General features: G+C 44.8%; 1 protein-coding gene across 2 annotated transcripts in view; it reads left to right on the forward strand.

The window, feature by feature from the left end:
• Sec71 (ADP ribosylation factor guanine nucleotide exchange factor Sec71) overlaps positions 1–17,705 on the forward strand; it is a 63,104-nt gene that overhangs the window by 411 nt on the left and 44,988 nt on the right. For both annotated transcript variants that reach the window (XM_075668887.1, XM_075668886.1), the window contains exons 2-6: positions 2,562–2,598; positions 5,975–6,218; positions 8,852–9,246; positions 9,812–9,938; positions 16,054–16,325. In XM_075668887.1, coding sequence (XP_075525002.1) covers positions 2,562–2,598; positions 5,975–6,218; positions 8,852–9,246; positions 9,812–9,938; positions 16,054–16,325 — 1,075 coding nt within the window. The remainder of the gene's footprint in view (positions 1–2,561; positions 2,599–5,974; positions 6,219–8,851; positions 9,247–9,811; positions 9,939–16,053; positions 16,326–17,705) is intronic.

Here is a 17,705-nt window from a genome sequence, read left to right on the forward strand (position 1 = left end):
GTAGTTCCATGGCTCTTTTTTTTTTTCCTGTTTCGACGTAGCTTCGCTTACTCTTTTATCCAAACGACATTCACTGCCTGTACTACTGTCCCAGTGTGCGAGTTAAGTGTGTGGGTTTGGGTCTGTCCAGTGGAGAAACGGACATGAAACGAGCGCAGGTGTTTCGATCTCGTCGGGGTTTATCGTTCATTGAGCGCCCCATTGGCGTGGAGGTCCTTATTTTTGGGGGCTCCGGCGAAGATGAGCGACGATCTGAGCGTGTTTTGCGTTATACTATGTCGCAGTGCGGCCCGATTAAACGCGCACAACCCGATCTCGTACGAGACATACGCCGCAATCCGGAGCGGGGCCCGTGCTCGTTTTTGTTTTCGTTATTTTTGTTCGACGCGCCGGAACCATCTGGAGCCGTGCCTTAGTATTCACGTTTATTTTTTTCGCCTACAAGGTCCTCGCATTGTCGCCACAAGTGACTGTCGTCGCCGTCCCCCATAGCCGCGCTCGCTCAAGTTTCTTGTCATTGATTGTAGTTACTTTCCGTCTTCACGGTCGGCCTTTTCAAACGCACACGTGGGGTGTTTACGCGTGTCGGTCTGCAAGACCGTTCGTTTCACCTTGACAGTTTTGTTTCTCGTGCCCCCCACTTTCAGCTCGAACGCGATCTGCGTTGTTATCAAAAGCTCTGGATTAGTTGAGACTTGCGCCGCCGGGCAGCTGTGTTGATCTTAACTGTCATTCGCTCGTGACCGTCGGCGCGGTCAAAATGCCCTCTGCTAACAACCGCGGCGGCCTTTTCCACTTCGCTGGGTAGCTTTGCCTGCGTGGCGCACGTTTGATTCCTTTGCCAGAGTGTTGCGTTTGATAATAATTGCAGTGACTTCAAGTCACTGCAAACTAGATTGCAAACTTCTACGGGATTGCGCAATATGCGGGGTGCTTGCTTCGTGCGGAATGTTGCGTAATACGCCTTGGTATGTATGTTGCATAGTGTCGACTGCACAGAAGAAGAAAGATGAAAAGTAACGTCGCTGTTGCTAGCAACCAGAAGATAGAAACATTATTCCGTTGTGTTGACAAGATGGAGTTTTGATGGTAATAAGTAGTTCCAGTTTGCATGCACCACTTCGGCTATAATAAGATAGCTGTATATGTCTACAGAGGCTACTTGTTAGCCACTGAAGACGATATCTTCAAGGAGAAAAAGGTCCTACAGGGTTTAAAAAAAAATGTATCCTTTAATCAGGAGCCAGCCTAGATCTACTTACTCCTACTGCTGTTTCGGCTAGTTTTTGTGTTGGTACTGTCAGTGAAACTTAATAGACTAAACTTGGGAATATAGAAATAAATAAAAACATGCCGAGTGCTAGCCTGAGAGTTGTGCTGCTCGGTTTACTACAGTAAAAAAAAAAAAAAAAAAAAGAATGGCACAGAAGATGTGGTGATGTTTCCAAAAAGGACAAGCACTTTATTGAAGTTTTAATTCAGTTGCAACTTTTATCCAGTTACTTTGCTGCTCTAACATACTTATTCAAGTTTAATGTGGGGCTGTTGAGTTACTACCAGAAAACCATGTTTAACATGGATTTTGTTTTTGCAGCAATCTAATCATTTGTTTGCTAAAACTTGCAAACAGTTTTAACTTGCAAAGTTTGTTGCAATAACCACTCATTATAACATGGCTCTTGTTATAAAAAGCAGTGTGCATTTTTTTCTGCCGTGATATTGCAAGCCAAGCTAAGGTCTTGCCTAAGAAGTGTAACACAAAACACAGGAAAACTTAAGGGAAACTTTATGTTGGGGCCATCTGTGACCTCTATTCCAATATATGTAAAATGCAAAAATGACAGCTGGACCGATTTTAATAAGATTTGTTGCATTTAAGAGAGAATGCTGAATTCCAACCACTGTAGGAATTTAGGGTCTCGTGATTTTTACAGATATTGGCAAAGTTTACATATCCGTAAATCCGCACCAAAAAAAGATTTGACAGCTCTGTAAACTGGTCTTTTGGAGCATCTCATGTGGACAAATTTGACATACAGCTACAATTGCCTCGATTACTACAATGCTTGCAAGGGTTTTTACAAAAGTCCTTTACCCTAATTAATTATATATTTCAGAGTGGCATATCAATTTCAGATGTCTCAACACGTGCATTCTTGAATAGAATGTAACTGTCTCTTAGTGCCAAGTTACAGAGTGTTTCACTTGGCTCTTCAGTTTGTTTTATTTATTTATTTATTTTTCAAATTCTGAGATTTAAAAAATTGGTAAAGATTGATGGCCTAAATAAAAAGTGTTACTCATTACAGTCAATAGATTTTAACTTTTAAATGCAACAAACCTCATTAAAATTTGTGCAGTGGTTACCAAGAAATGCAATTTCTCCATTTTCATCTATTTCATATGGGAGCTTCCTGAAGTAAACATTCCTCTTAACCTGGGTCATTCATTAGGCTTGACTAGCGCTGCTTTCTAATGCAGGCTATTCCAATTCCTGCATTACGCTTTTCTGAGATGTGCGGCATAGTGTAATTTACCTACTCTTATTTTTTTTTCTGCAGAAGAGATCAAGAATGAAATCAAGAACCAAGCACCAAGGTATGGGATCTGGCATCGACAACAGCACTTGTATTTTTACAAGCCGTGTTTACATTTTCAGTGTGTTTCATAGACTTGCAGTAATTCCTGCATGGTTGAATGCACAGCGTGTCTGTAAAACTAAGCCAAGCAGATTTCTAATTGGATGCAGTGGTATGTTGAACATAGGAGCAGATGTTTAGAATGCGGTTATCTTTGCAGTTATGAACATGTTTTGAATCCACACTAACCCTCTCACAACCTCATTCAGTTTTGAAGCTACTATGCACATTGATGAAAGTTTTGCATCTTAATTGCGGTGGTTAAAGTTCGCTTGGAGCTGTGTTAGGGTCATGGATGTGATTTTATGCCACGTTTGTATTGGACACCCACATCTTGCTCATAAATTTTTATTGGAAACTGAGGAAAAACCATTGTGTTATCAATGTGAGCAACTTCTTACAGTAAACCATGTTTTAACAACATGCGTGGCCTTGGAACAAAAAAGACAAACGCTTTCATGAACTTTATAAAACACTAATACCACTTCATCCATCTTTGATCGTATCGGAAAATGCACTTATATCCCTTGACGATGGGTTCGAGTTTTTAGAGGTAGCAACTTTTCTAAAATAAACTGTGGATTAATGATTTTTGTTGCTTCAGGTGTTTTATCTGACTGTAAAATCTGACCTTGTTGTTGGCGCTTCATAGCTTCAGTTGTTTCTGTGCAACCCTGCATAACTAATACGGGTGTCACACGGTGTATTCGAGACCACGATCAAGCCCATACGGGATTGATTTTTTTTACAGCCATTGGCTCTTGCACAAGGAATTCAATTGCATTCGAGAAATGCTTTGTGTAACGCATGTATAACCGTGCTGGTATCAGCAGGGCAGATGGTTGACCATGTTGTGCAACATCACTGAAGTTTTCTGCATGCATTTTAAAAGCACATGATTGAGGAGGCTTAAAGATGTTGTGACCTGAGATAGAGGAAGATCCACATTTAGGGGTGTGCGAGTATTGAACACTTTCGAATAGTGAACTGGATAGTGATTCGGCCTTCGAATCGAATAGGCACTATTCACAAACGCAAATATTTTTTTTATGTATTTTGAATATTTCAAAGCTTCAACTGTGCCCATATAACATAAAATTGGAGCAAAAGTACAGTAAATTTTCACCCCTGCAGGCTTAGCAAGGACATAAAACACAAGTACTTGCATAGTGAAGCTAGCTACGTCACTTAGGTAGCCTACTTTACCGACTGTGCAGCGATTATTTGCACTCTCTGATGAGCCCTGTGTATGTAAAGAAGCTACTTGTTTGTTCCTAAGGCTCCATTTGTGCTTTTAATAAAGAACGCTTCATAACACACTATATACTGAGAGAAACTTGTTAACTTTAGAAATACTGAGATGTGAATTTCATTTTATCTTATTATGAGAACGGCTATTCATAATTCAGATACTATTTGAAAAGTGTTCAATTCGATTCACTTCTGACACTATTTGATTCGTATTTGATTCGGTCTTAAAAATGACTATTTGCACACCTCTACCAACAATGGGACATGTCAGTGCCCATGAAATTATTCATGAACACATTATACCTTTTTAAAGATATAAATTGTGCGTCTAATAAAGCTTTCATGCTGTAGTTCTTTGGTCAGTCTAGGTTGAGCAAAAGCAACGCTTTTAGGTTTTATTTTCTTTATTAATATTAAAATCATTGCACCTCTCTTTGAACCTTTATGAACTGGGCATTTTGGGCATTTCTACCTTCTGTATGCTGGAGATACTACAGTGAAGTTGTTAAGGGACATTCACAGCTGTGTTCGTATGGCAAAGGCCAGCGTGCAACAGTGTGATCAATATTAAATCTAAAAGCAAAGCAGTATGTGCCAGAGCCCTGAATTTGCTTTGGAATGTAATGATTAATTATTATAAAACAAATGTTACCTTGCGTATATGTGAATTGAATAGACAGATATATATATATCATAAGAAGCCAACAAACACTGACACCAAGGACAACATAGGGAAAATTACTTGTGCTTAATAAATGAAATGATAAATTAATAGAAATTAAAATGTATGAAAGAACAACTTGCTGCAGGTGGGAACCGAACCCACAACCTTCGCATTTCATTTATTAAGCACAAGTAATTTCCCCTATGTTTTCCTTGGTGTCGGTGTCTGTTGGCTTCGTATGATATGAGTAATAAAAATCAGGCCCCTCTGTTAACCCCCTTCCTTTTCGTTTATATATATATATATATATAGTAGATTTACATGACTTACTACTTTTTTTTTTTTCAACCAGTAATTCGTAATTTTTGTTTCTCACATCACATCATACCAGCTGGGTGTCAGAGGTCACCTAGCAGTTTGCACATCTGCACTCGGAATGCAAGGCCGTAGACCAGCGAATATACCTCTAGTATTTGTGGAGGGTGTGAGCAGATTACATCATACATTACATCATTACATCATGCTCATACGTCAAAGACAGCAAAGCTATCTTTGATGTATGAGGGATGTTCGAAAAGTAAGTTTCGCCATTTTTTCAAGAGAAGATGGTACACCAGGTGAAGCAAACAAATGTCATAATAATCCTTGCCTGTTGCTAGTTTAGTGCTGGAACGAGCATCGGTGGAGGAGGAATGACGCATGCGCAGAGCGCTAAATATGAGCGAGTAGCAGCAGGTCAGTGTGCCCGAGGTTTGAGTGCAAATCACAATGGCAGACAGATGTGTGCTGAAAACGTGGTCGGCAGTGGAAGTGTGTGGTGTTATCCGGTATGAATGGGCACATGTTTCCTGCATTGAAAACTGCACTCTCGGGACGTCACTTCCAAAACAATGCAAAGCTGGAGCAGGCTTTGTGACAATTCCGTGCGTCGCAGGTCACCGAGTTTTACGAGAGTTGTTTTTTCAAACTGATTGCACGCTATGACAAATGTCTCCATGTTCATGGCGACTATATAGAAAAATAATGCAAAGTGTATAGTCCATGATGCCGTGGTGTATTTTTCCTTTTTTTTAGAGGGGCAATAATGTTTCAGATTGAAAAATGATGAAACTTGCTTCCGGAACATCCCTTGCATCAGTGGCTCAGATTGAAATAGATCTGTGAAGGATCTTTTAATATTGCACTAAATAAATGCATAGTGAAAAGCAAGCCTGCCATTCTGCTATCCCTAGCCAATCCTACTTTACTTTTGCATGTCTGGTTCTTGTTTTCCAAGTAATAAACCGGTTGAAAGGTGTGATTGCCTACTTCAACTTTCAATCTTTAGTCCTTGATGCCATTATGGTACTTTCACATGCAATATAGTTGTCGTCCGCCAATCAGTGCCCACTTTGTGATTTTTCTCTTCACAAATGTTCAGTGACCAGGAAACGTCGTCGGCGCTTCCACTGCCGAAGGGCCAGGCGGGGCTGGAAGCAGAGAAGTACCTGCTGCCTTTTGAACTGGCTTGCCAGTCCAAGTCACCGCGCATTGTCATGACAGCGCTAGACTGCATCCAGAAGCTCATCGCCTACGGACACCTCACGGGTAACCTGCCGGACCCCATGGAGCCCGGGAAGCTGCTCATTGACCGCATTGTCGAGACCATCTGCGGGTGTTTCCAGGTAGGCTACTGTTTAGGTGCATCTTGTCATGGGTTAACATGTGACACATGCAGGATTTCAAACAGAGAACCATAGTCAGAAGCCAACAGTTTACTAGCTGAAATTGTGCCCCCCTAAACATCGATGAAACCGAATACACCAGACTCCACTTAAACAAAACTTAGAGAGACAGAAAGGTGCGTTTCGTTTGTCTGAAGTTTTATTTAAGAGAAGGACATTTTATTAAGAGAAAGACATTTTATTTAAGAGGAGGACAAGATCGGCCAAGAATCGTTTTGTTTTGAAAACGGTATTGAGTGATTTGATATTACTCTGGTGAAAGAAATTGACTTTATTACGCTCTGCTTCTAATATTGCAGCTTCTTTTGGGGAAGGTTGGTGGTCACGTGCATAAAAAATTCGCAACATTTGTTTGCGCTCTTCATGTTCAAAATGGCGCTGCAGACTTTCAACCGCATATCTTGCTGTCAGGTCCGAAACTGTAACTCTCCCTGTCACACTAATAGTACAGTCAAACCTCGATATAATGTTGTTCTTGCAGCATGAGACTTTGTTGAATCGCAAATTTTGTTAATTTGGAGTTTTAAAGTTTCACCAGTAAAACTAATTTCACTAATTCCCAGAACATTCCTGGTAGATAGTATCCTGTCAGTAAGCACTTATAAACGTTGTAAAAAGTTGGGCCATAATAGCGTGGTTATAAGCACAAGAACGTGTGGTGCAGGTTGCGACACACAATAAATCTGGGATGCCATGGCTCTCCGCGCTTAGTGCCCTCAGCCGTCATTGGATGCTCGCCTGCACTAAAAAAGTATAGAAATATACAGATATTTGTCCTGAGGAAAACAAAATGTCGTAGTTCCTTCACATTGGCAGAGCATTGATGGCGATAGGAAAGAGAAAACAGCACAAAGTAAGGTTTGTAGTTTTATTGGTGTCACACGCAATCAGGCAAACATGAACAGGGGCCCTGTAATGTAAGACTATTCCAATGTGTTTTTATTCCCATCTCCTGACATCAAATCAGGCGAAGTCAGGGGGGGGGGGAGGGTCCAAAAAAGTTTTTGACCAATCGTGGAGGGCTGATTGCAGAATTGGAATAGAAAAGCGTGGAATAGCTTTACGTTATAGCACCCACATCTCACTCAATGACCGTGAACACTTGCTATCACAATACGAGTGGGCGCGCGCACGGGAACACAATGTGCATCGGGGCAGCGAACATCTCGGCACGGCCTTTGCGTTTGCTGCAGATAACCTCCAAGGTACTTCATGTGGCTTGCGTATGGACAGCTAGGTGCAGCCTGGACAAGAGTAGAGAAGGAGATGCCCACTTCCCCTGCCTCCCCGCCCTTGCTAGTACGCTCTCGATCACATTGCAACAGTCATCCCCTCCCCACCCTTTTTGCGCTGAAGGTGTCGGCTCACCTGTTTCTCCGAGCTGCCAAGTGCACCACTGCTTCCTCCCCAAGTTGTTTACCAGTGCGACAGATGGCGCCGCAGTGTTTTTGCGCACGCCTCTATCCACATGTGCACTGAAACTTTTCGTGTTGAAGGACGCTCGCAAATAACCTTTGCCTCGGTTGACACATTTATAGTCTTGCTGCACAGCCGTGATTACAGGGACAGCCGCAGCTTGTTTATACGCCTCTAAATTAGATGTGCAGTTTTAGGGATGCGGCAACATGGTGGACTTTTATATAAACGTGCATCCTTGTCCGCATCGTCATTGCCCTTTGCTCGTTTTCTTGCACATTCTTGCATTTTCTTGTGCTTCCCCAGCGCAGAGGACCAGGCCAGAGCAAGCTCTAGCTCAGGCCAACTTCTCAGCCTTACTGGAAATAAATTTCTCTCTCTTGTGCACATTGGCTTCAGTACTTATAAAAGTTAACTTGAAAGCCATTGCATGAAATATTCATCCTTGATGTGAAGTTAGACACGTTTAGTACTGCGTGGAAGTGGTTTAACATTGTTCTTGCCGTCAGCTTCTTAAAAAAGGGACACTAATCTAGTGTGATCTAGTGTGACATCTAGACTGTTGTGTTGCTACAGACGACGAAACGCACACATGTGCATTTCAGAAACTGTGAGATTGTGTGAAAATCTAGGACACATGCCGATCCTCCACATGACAATACAGCATCTCTATGTTTAGGCAAGAATAAGCGGTTTTGATCATAGCAAAACATGAAGATTCGGTTACTTTGCTTACGTACATGGATATGCTTCTTTCAGCACTCAACTGCATCACTTAAGCAAAAAATGAGTGTTTAAAGCTAGTAAAGCTGTTCTTGCTTTTCATGTCACAGTAGGAGATCTGTACTAGCTGAAACCAGGCCTTTTGCACAGTCATAAATTTTGCAGTCGGCCTTTAAATTACATCACATTTTTACTACCTTTAGTCAGCCCTACCGGTGCGAAGCATGCTATCTGTAGTCCCCCTCCTAGCTAAGCAGCAGACACGATTAAGGTATCTTCCCTGTACAGTGGGCACTTTTTTGTGTAATGTGCACTGGTGCGTGTCTGTTCTTAGTCCATGTTTTATTTTTGAGCCTCCAACCCCTTCTAGTCATGTGCCAACTGGCCCGACACTAGATATTACTGAGAGACCTAAAACAGTGTTGCTTCCACAGGGCCCGACGACAGACGATGGTGTGCAGCTGCAGATAATCAAGGCGCTGCTGACGGTTGTCACAAGCCAGTGGTGCGAGGTGCATGAGGGCAGCGTGCTGCAGCCCGTGCGCACGTGTTACAACATCTACCTCGCGTCGCGCAACCTTGTCAATCAGACCACCGCCATAGCCACGCTCACCCAGATGCTCAACGTCATCTTTGCACGCATGGAGGCGTGCTCCGCTGCCAACGGCAGCTCTGTCCCCGTTGTGGGCAGCGGCGGCGTGCCCATCGCGACGACGCTGCCGGCTGCCATCTCTGCTCAGACCGAGCTAGGCTCCGCCGACACGGATTCACGACGCTCAGACAAGATCGGTCTGCCACAGGATATCAGAGACCAGATAGAAAATTCCAGGTATGGAAGCCCTTTAATAAAAGAAATTCAGTGTCCTTAAAAAAGAACAAAGCCGAGAACCAGTATAACTACTTGTAGGCTTTGGTGCTGTATAATCATACTGTGTACCGGGTACTATACTTTTGAAGGTAATGGAGCGTTTTCAGTGATCTTCTTTCTCTAGTTGAACAGAACAGCAATCAAGGACAAGCTGCTATATGGCCTTGGTTCGTGATCCCGAACCAGGATAAACTTTTCTTTAACTGGAAAGCTTTCTTTCTGAGAAACCCGGATGAGTTTCCTTTGTAGATTCCTGCTACACTCGGGTGGATGACAATTTTTACCGTTCATGAATTTTTTTCCTGTATGACAAATGAAACTTGAGGATTGAAAGTGGATTTGTCCTCACAGTTCCGTGGGTACAGTGCTGAAGTTACAGAAAAGAAACTTGACAACTAAAAAATGCAAAGCGACTTTTGTGACGTTTGCGTAACTGTATCATCTAGTGACTTGTGATGAGAATGAGGAAGCGTAAGAGCAAGTTTATTCGCTTGCCTTTCACCTATTCTTTCTTTTACCGGTGCAGCTCGGTGACGCCACCTTCCATTGTAGAGCCCTCGCAGACCTCGCCTCCTGCAACATCATCTGTGACCGAGGACAGCGCAGCCGAGGAGGACGACACGAGCAGTGTAACCGATGATCGGAGTCATGGAGTAAGTTGATGGGCCTGACATGGCAGTCTTCTCATTTATTGGCATCAAGCCTGTTACTGGGAGCCCCTGTCCTCGTAATGAGTGCAACTCGCCAAACCCAAGCGATGCAGCCAGAGAGCTGTGCCCAAACATTCATTTAGATGATAGAGCCTATACAGTCGACGATCAATTTTTCGGCCCCTCAAGGGACCGCAAAAATGTCCAAAAAATCAGGCAGTCCGAAAAAACAAATGTGCCCCTAAAAAACTCAATTTGTTGCTTACTTTTGAGTTAGAGGCTGGAAAAAGTAATTAATGGTCTTCTGAACCATGCTTCACTTGTGTGCAAGCAGGTCCGCCTGAATTTCGGCTAGAGTCGTCGTGTCACTGTAAGCCGACGAAAGAGTTGCGACCGCTTGCATCAGCTCAGCTTGCGTCGGCTGCGCTGCTGCAGGCGAGTCGTCGTCATCGTCGCTCTCGGACTCTGCAAGCACTTGGTGAATGATTTCTTCATCCGTGAGCCCGGCGCACAGTTCCAACTCGCAGTCCACGTCCGTGAACTCCGAAAACGAGACGGTCGAAGGAATTTCGACGCCTGCAGTGCGAAGGTCGTCGATGAGGTGCTCACTGCCAGACAGCTGCTCAACGACACTATCCTCGTCCAAGACAGCTGAGTCGCCATTCAACACCAATCTCGCGTGGCGGAAGCAGTTGCACAGCGCTGTGGGTGCCACCAACTTCCACGCATCAGCGAGCATGCTAAGTGCTCCAAGCAAATCAACAGAGCAGGCTTTTACACTGTCGAGGCACAACACCACACGAGAAAGCAAGCGTGACCAATAGTTCACCTTCAGGTTGCGTATCACGCCTTGGTCCATCGGCTGTAGGATACTTGTCGTGTTCGGTGGCAAGAACTCGACTCGCACAGACTTCAAGTTGTTTATGTGCCCGTGTGCAGCCCAGTTGTCGACGAACGACAAAACTTTGTGGCCTTCTAGATCAAATTTACAATCTAGTTTTCTCACATAGCTTTCGAAAAACTGCTGTGTTATCCATGCCCTCTTGTTCGCCTTGTACAAGACAGGCAGGGACTTTACGCCTTTAAAGCACCTCTGAGCTTTCGACTTGCCGATGACGGGCATCGGCAGTTTTTCTGTCAACGACATATTGCTGCCGACCAGAACAGTAACTCATTCCTTACTGTGTTTTCCACCATGGCAAGGGTCACCAGCAAAGGCAAGAGTCTTCTCTGGCATAAGCTTAAATAAAAGTCCGGTCTCATCGCAATTGAAAATGTCGTCCGGCAAATACTCCCGTAAGAGCGACTGCAGCTTTTCACAGCGGTAGTCCGCAACGACGCTCAGGTCAACAGCTGCACTTTTTCCGCACAGTTTCTTAAAACTGAGATCAGCACGCTTTTTGAAGTTTCTTAGCCAGCCGTCGCTGACCTTAAATCCTTCAATGTTCATCTGAAGCGCCATCGTCTCGGCTTTCTGTTTGAGGAGGGCACTGGAGATGGGAACCTTGCTGGCCACTGTTGACTTCAGCCATACAAGGAGGGCCTCCTTGAGCTTTGGATAGGTGCCTTGGCTTACATTTTTCTGACGACGCCCAGTAGACTTTTCCGCTGCCTCCAAAATCTTTTGCTTGTTTTTCTTGTAGTCCAAAAGAGTCTGGAAATTTTAAACTAATATGCGACGTCTGCCTGTGATCGGCCACCTTCGATAAGCTTGATGATTGCCGCTTTCTTCGCCATCGACATTGTGGCGTACTTGCCTCGGTTCATCGGAACTCTTGAGGCCTATGACAACATAAATTTCTTCTGCATTGTGAATCGGCATGCTTGGTTTAGCAGCACGCACAGCGCAGTCGTCGGGAAGTTGTCACACCTACTTCGTTGAGTGCCTCCTCGCTGCCACATTGCACGCAAAAATAAAAGTTCCGGAAACAGCGTCTTGAAGCACTGAAGCCGATTCAATCAAATGCGAGCCACAGTAGCGACAACGTGGTTTTCGCGTCTCCGCAGCACGACCACGACTAGGCCTACTCGCTAAGCTCGTCAGTGCACGGCAAACGAAAACAGGCAGTTGAAGGAAGAAAGAAAAAAAAGCATTGCGTTACGGCAGTTACGCTGTTGCGGAAGCGGAAGCCACTTGAATATAGCCTCAATCCAGCGTCCGAGTAGTTGAGGAACCGCCATGCAAGACCGGCACCGGTTTCGAAGCTACAGGAGGAAATGTAAACAAGCAAGATGGTGGCGACACAGCTCAAAATGCGCGGCAGTTGGCCCGGCTGATGCTTGGAAAGTCCGAAAAATCGAACAGTCCTCCCTAGAGTGTCCGAAATTTTGAGCCACATAATACATTGACTTTATGCGGTATGTCCTGGGTCTGGGAAAAAGTCCGAAAAATCAAGCAGGTCTGAAAAATTAGGTGTCCGAAAAATCAGTCGTCGACTGTACGTTGAGAAAGGTAGAGGGGAGGTGTTAGCTTTTGCGAACAAAGGGCACAGCAACGCAGTAACACAAACCCACAATGAGTACATAATAATGCTAACACACTGATACAGTGAAATCTCGATATAATGAACTTCAGGGGACGACGGCACATTGTTCGTTATTCTGAAAGGTCGTTATAGTGAGAGCCCCGAAATGAATCACTTTGCCTATCAACCCATCAGTTTACCAGTTGTCACCGTATGAGCTATCCACGAAAACGTAGCTGTTGGCTCTTGGCCTGCGCTGCTGCTATTTTCCATGCATTCCGCCACCATGCACCATTGCAGCACTGTATATAGAGTGGCACACACAAACAAGACACTGACACCGAGAAAACCACTGACAAAGAAGAAGCTCCATGTTACTTGCCTACAAAGCGTAATGTTTGTTTTTCACATTCCTTGCCATGGACACTGCAACTGTCTCTTTCAATGTGTACACCTGAACTATGCCAAAGTTCAAGCGCATGTAAACGACACCTTTGTGAAAGTGCGGCCTTGCGGCATTCTTGCGAGCATGGAGGTTACAAAGAAGTGCAAAAGAAAGAAAAGGCATGTCCAGAAAGAAGGGCGACAGAAGGAAAAAAAAGTTAACTGCACAAGCGATGAAACGAGAAATAATGCGCATAATGCTAAGGAAAAGAAAGACGGTGGTGTGTATTAGAGAGCAAATGGAGGTAGCTGATATTCTAGTTGAAATTAAGGGGAAGAAATTGAGTTGGGCAGGCTACGTAATGCATAGGGTAGATAACCAGTGGTATATTAGCGTTCATGAATGGGTGCACAGGTGAGGCCATTGGAAGATTAGGTGGTATGATGAAATTACTTACAACTGTTCAGTTGCCATTCAGTGTGCTGAGGGCTACCCTATAACTGTATTCACTTGATTGGAACGCAAGTTTTTTTCATAGTTTTCGTTGCTTAAGGTTGACCCTCTCATTACGCTTGAATAAGGGCGAAATTGACAGTTTTGCAACGAATAATCTGAATCCTGTTATTTCTAGTGTTATGTTGGCAGCCTGTACCTTTACATCTCGATCCAATCTATAGACAAGTGAGCCGAAGTCAAAACTTGTTTTTTGCTTGAATGGACGCCATTTTCGAACGGAGGCGAAGCCTTTCATGCTTTCACACCGCTACTGCTTGGCGGCTTGGAGTCAACAAGTCGGCGATCAGAGGATGGCAGGACCAGCGGGAGGCCCTCTATAATTGTGAGGCAGTGTGAATTACGGTCTGTGGATCTCGTAGTGGCCTGGTACTGTATGAAATGGTTGTGTAATCTTTTAAGGAGTGCTCTCACACAAGCTACAAGGCACGGAAGATTACTTGATTCTTGGGCGATCACTTTGGGAGATAGTTTCGCTGTTGCGAGACTCTGCTCGTCCCTGCACCAAATCCCTCGAAGTATACGGCCGAGAGTGCTCTTGGCACCACGCGAAGATAGCAAGCTTGGCATAGCGCCAGAAACACTTGTCGAGGATGCGTTTGGTGCTGAGTCAAGCAAAATTTCATGAAAGTGAAACTACAGTCAAACCCACTTATAATGATACCGATTTGAACAATATATCGGGTATAACAATTAAAAGCTGCTGCACCATCAATTTTTGTGTGCTTTCTATGGGGAAATAAACCGCTTACTGCAATGTCCCCCTGCCGCATTATTGGTTGTAACGATGAAGTCTGGCTGCTGGGTGCCCATGCTGGAAGGTAATGAATGTGAAATCCTCGAAAAGAAAAAAAGAAAAAGTTAAATGCGAGCCGCCGCGCAATCACCCGCCACCCCAATTGCCACTGCGCGCTTCTCTCCATGAGAGACGCACGCCAGCCTGCGCGCATCTTTGGCGTCGCTCTTCCGACAAAGGGGCTATGTCCATAGCTCTGCCCTGCGCCACCTTCCGAAACAAGAATTGACCGTCCCAACTGCACTGACAACGCTGCCGGTGCTGCGGGCACTGCTCTCAGATTGCACGCTGTGGCTGGGCCTTCACTCTGCGCAATCATGCTAACGAGTTAAGTTGCTCGTGCTTGTCTTTGTTCGTTCCTGGCCATATAGTTTCTCAGCCTCGTTTGACAGAACATGGCTGATCCACCCGTCAATCACCGGCAATGCACGACGTTGCCGGTGAATAGAAAGCGCCAGAAAGTGCTTCTAACTGATGAGGCGAACGTGCTTGCATTGGATAGCGACAGTGGTGGCCACGACAGTTTTTTAAATTCAATGACCAGACAGTTTTCAATGCCATTCTAGCCAAAACAAATGACAACATGACACCAGTTTGTCGTCCCTGAAAAAGGTGTGCAATATTAGCGGGCACAAAAAGGAAAGGTGTCATCTCGTGACTTGGGTAAAACATTATTTCGTGGCTGTCATGCAGTGCATACACAGCTTGTGGACACGTTTGCAGACTTTGTGCAGGAGCTACCTGCGCGCTCGCTGCCAGTGAGAGTGCAGTCAATTGTCTGCAAAGCTGCTGTGCCTTTGTAAAAATAAGCAAATGTAGTTTCTTTTTTTTTTTTCTTAAAGGTACAGAGTCGACCTACCGTACTTAGTGATTCTACCGTGCTCTCGATTGCAACGAGCACCTGTTTCCCGTGACCAAAACAAAGGAAGAAAAAAAAATGACCTTGATTGTAATGCGCACCCGTTTGCGGCGATTAAAAAAAAAAAGAAAAGTCCTTTACAGTACCGCGCAACTCATTATTTCTTACATTTCATTTGGAAAAACAGATTTACTCCCAATGCACTAAAGTTGCGATAAATAAAAGAAGTCGCAGTTTCGCCCAAAAGGCGAAGCTTCGATTACGACAGCAAATTAGTAGACAACTATACAAGAAATAAGGTTAGTAGTTTTATTGGCCGTATAAACTTTTAAACATTCTCTTGCTAACTAAACTAACAAGCATGGTTTCACGCGGGCACAAGCAAACATGAACACATCATCACGCAATGACCACAGAAACTCTTTTATCAAAACGCTGGAGTGGGGAAGTGCGGTAGCATGAGCAAGCAAATTGACCGTTGTGCAGCCTCTCGCTTCAGTGCGCACTAAGCGACAAAAAAAAAAAGCGCGGTGTGCCTAGATGCATAGACTCTGTCTCCATCGCAGATCGCTTTCAAGATAGGGTACGTACGGCTACGGCGTCTGCTACGTACGCAGCGTACGTAGCAGCCGCCGGAGCAGAAAGCTTCACCTGTTTGCGCCTGTCCCATGCGCAAGTTTCAGGAACTCCGAACGCTCGTACTGCGGCCCGATTTCCGTCCACCTCCGCACATGTGATCACTTTCCTTTTAATTGCAGCATCGTCATGAACGCGACATGTCTTTGCAGTTGACATTTCCATGCTGACAGAGCAAATGTGGAAAACGGGAAGACAGACGTTGCACTCGAAGCTCGTGCGAGGCAGCCATTTAGAATGCCGATGGCGATATGGTAATGCAGATTTAGAGCCGTACTCGATTCTAACATGCACACAATTTTTGGACCTGTTTTATCGGAAAAGAAGTGCTCGTTAGATTTGAGTAAATACAGTATAGTTCAGTTTATATGGTACTGCTACTACTACCAGCACATCTTTGCAGCAGTAGTGACATAAAAAAAGTCATTTGGATTGACTTATTCCTTAATCTTTTCCGTTTGCAGGAGTCCTCAGAAGAAGTGGTGGCTACAGTGCTTCAGGAAATCCTGAACAGGGTAGTTGCAGGTTCTGGTGACGCGCCGACATCGTCGTCGACGGTGTCCTCTACGCTCCCAAGGGCGGGATCTCAGGAGAGCGTAGCTGCTAGCTACGATGGTGGGGGTGCCGCGGTGCAGGCCCACTTTGCACACGTGGTGCAGAAAGATGCTTTCCTGGTCTTCCGATCGCTCTGCAAACTCTCCATGAAGCCTTTGCCCGAGGGGCAACCTGATCCCAGGTACGACTGCCAAACATTTTCTACCGTGTTACAACTGAATGTGGCAATGATCATTGCAAGAACAGCCTCCACTGATTATCATTGAGAGACAGCGTGCTTGGAGTGTGAAGCCACTTACTTCATGGGGGTGTTTGTCAGCAGCCCCTCAGAGCAGGCAAAAGTGACACACAGAATGGCGCAACATTTAATAAACTTAAACTCCACAACATACAAGCACCAGTGTTAAACTTAACATAAAACTTGCATCCTCACGAAGAGTGGTCACAAGTTATCCCTAGCCCTGGTCACAAGTTATCCCTAGCCCTGGTGGGGTACACGCTGCACACATGCGCACTTCCTACAGCAGTCCGAAGCAGTTTCCCCCTTGGGCAGTTCTGGATTCTGAAGCTCTGGAATGTGTATGCTTGTAGGCACAGCATTGTCATAGCGACGGTTGTAGTGCGATCGCTTTGATCAGCAGCGGACGTGATGCCGGAAATTCTGACGAGTGTCGGAGAATGAGTGCAAGTGCATAATGCGACAGAACAGCGTGAGAAGTGACATGGACTTCATAAGACTGGGCAGGCTGTAACTTTGAACTGGTCACCCTGCTTTGGTTTTCTATGTAAAGAAAATATATGGGTACGGTAGTCAAAGGTCGAAGGTCATGGATTTCTACGCTGTGCAATGTTGCAGGAAAAGGCGTGGAAGTCATTGTGAAGGCAGCCGTGGTCACAGCTGCACCCAGCTCAAGTGGTGCCGTGACTGTTCACTCGCGATAGTACAATTTTCCTCCTGGAAGAGCAGTTGATGGCAGTACCGTACCTACAGTGTGAAACTTTGAACATTATACAAAGTTAGGTTTGGCCTGAAAATTCGTACTGTCCCACAATTTGTGTTAACTGTGGTCCTTTCACATAGGTCTTAATAGTGCTGATTTGGAAGGGTGACTTAGTAGCTATAGCATTTTGCTGCTTAGAAGGAGGTTGTAGGTTTGATTTCTGGTGATGGTGACTTCATCCCAACAGGGGCGGAATGCACAAATGCTCTTGTACTTACATTTACGTTCACGTTAAAAAAGCACTAGGTGGCCAAATTAGTAGGAGTCCCACACTACATCCTCTCTCGTATGCCATGTGCTCCTTTGGTATATTAAGCCCTATTAATTTGGTTTGATTTGAGTTGCAGCGGTGGCGTAGAGGTAGAACACCTGCCTCACGTGCAAGAGGTCCGTGGTTCGAATCCCGGTGCCGGCAATTTTCCACCGGATTAAAAAAAAAATCCGCGTATTGATAAAATTGCATAAACAGGCCTGGAGTGTGGCCTGATCCCGGTGACCAGAACCGGTAACGCACTCCCTCACCAGAGGATTTGATTTGAGTTGACTGATAATGCAGCATG

Source organism: Dermacentor variabilis, chromosome 9, assembly GCF_050947875.1.
Source record: "Dermacentor variabilis isolate Ectoservices chromosome 9, ASM5094787v1, whole genome shotgun sequence".
NCBI lineage: Eukaryota > Metazoa > Arthropoda > Arachnida > Ixodida > Ixodidae > Dermacentor > Dermacentor variabilis.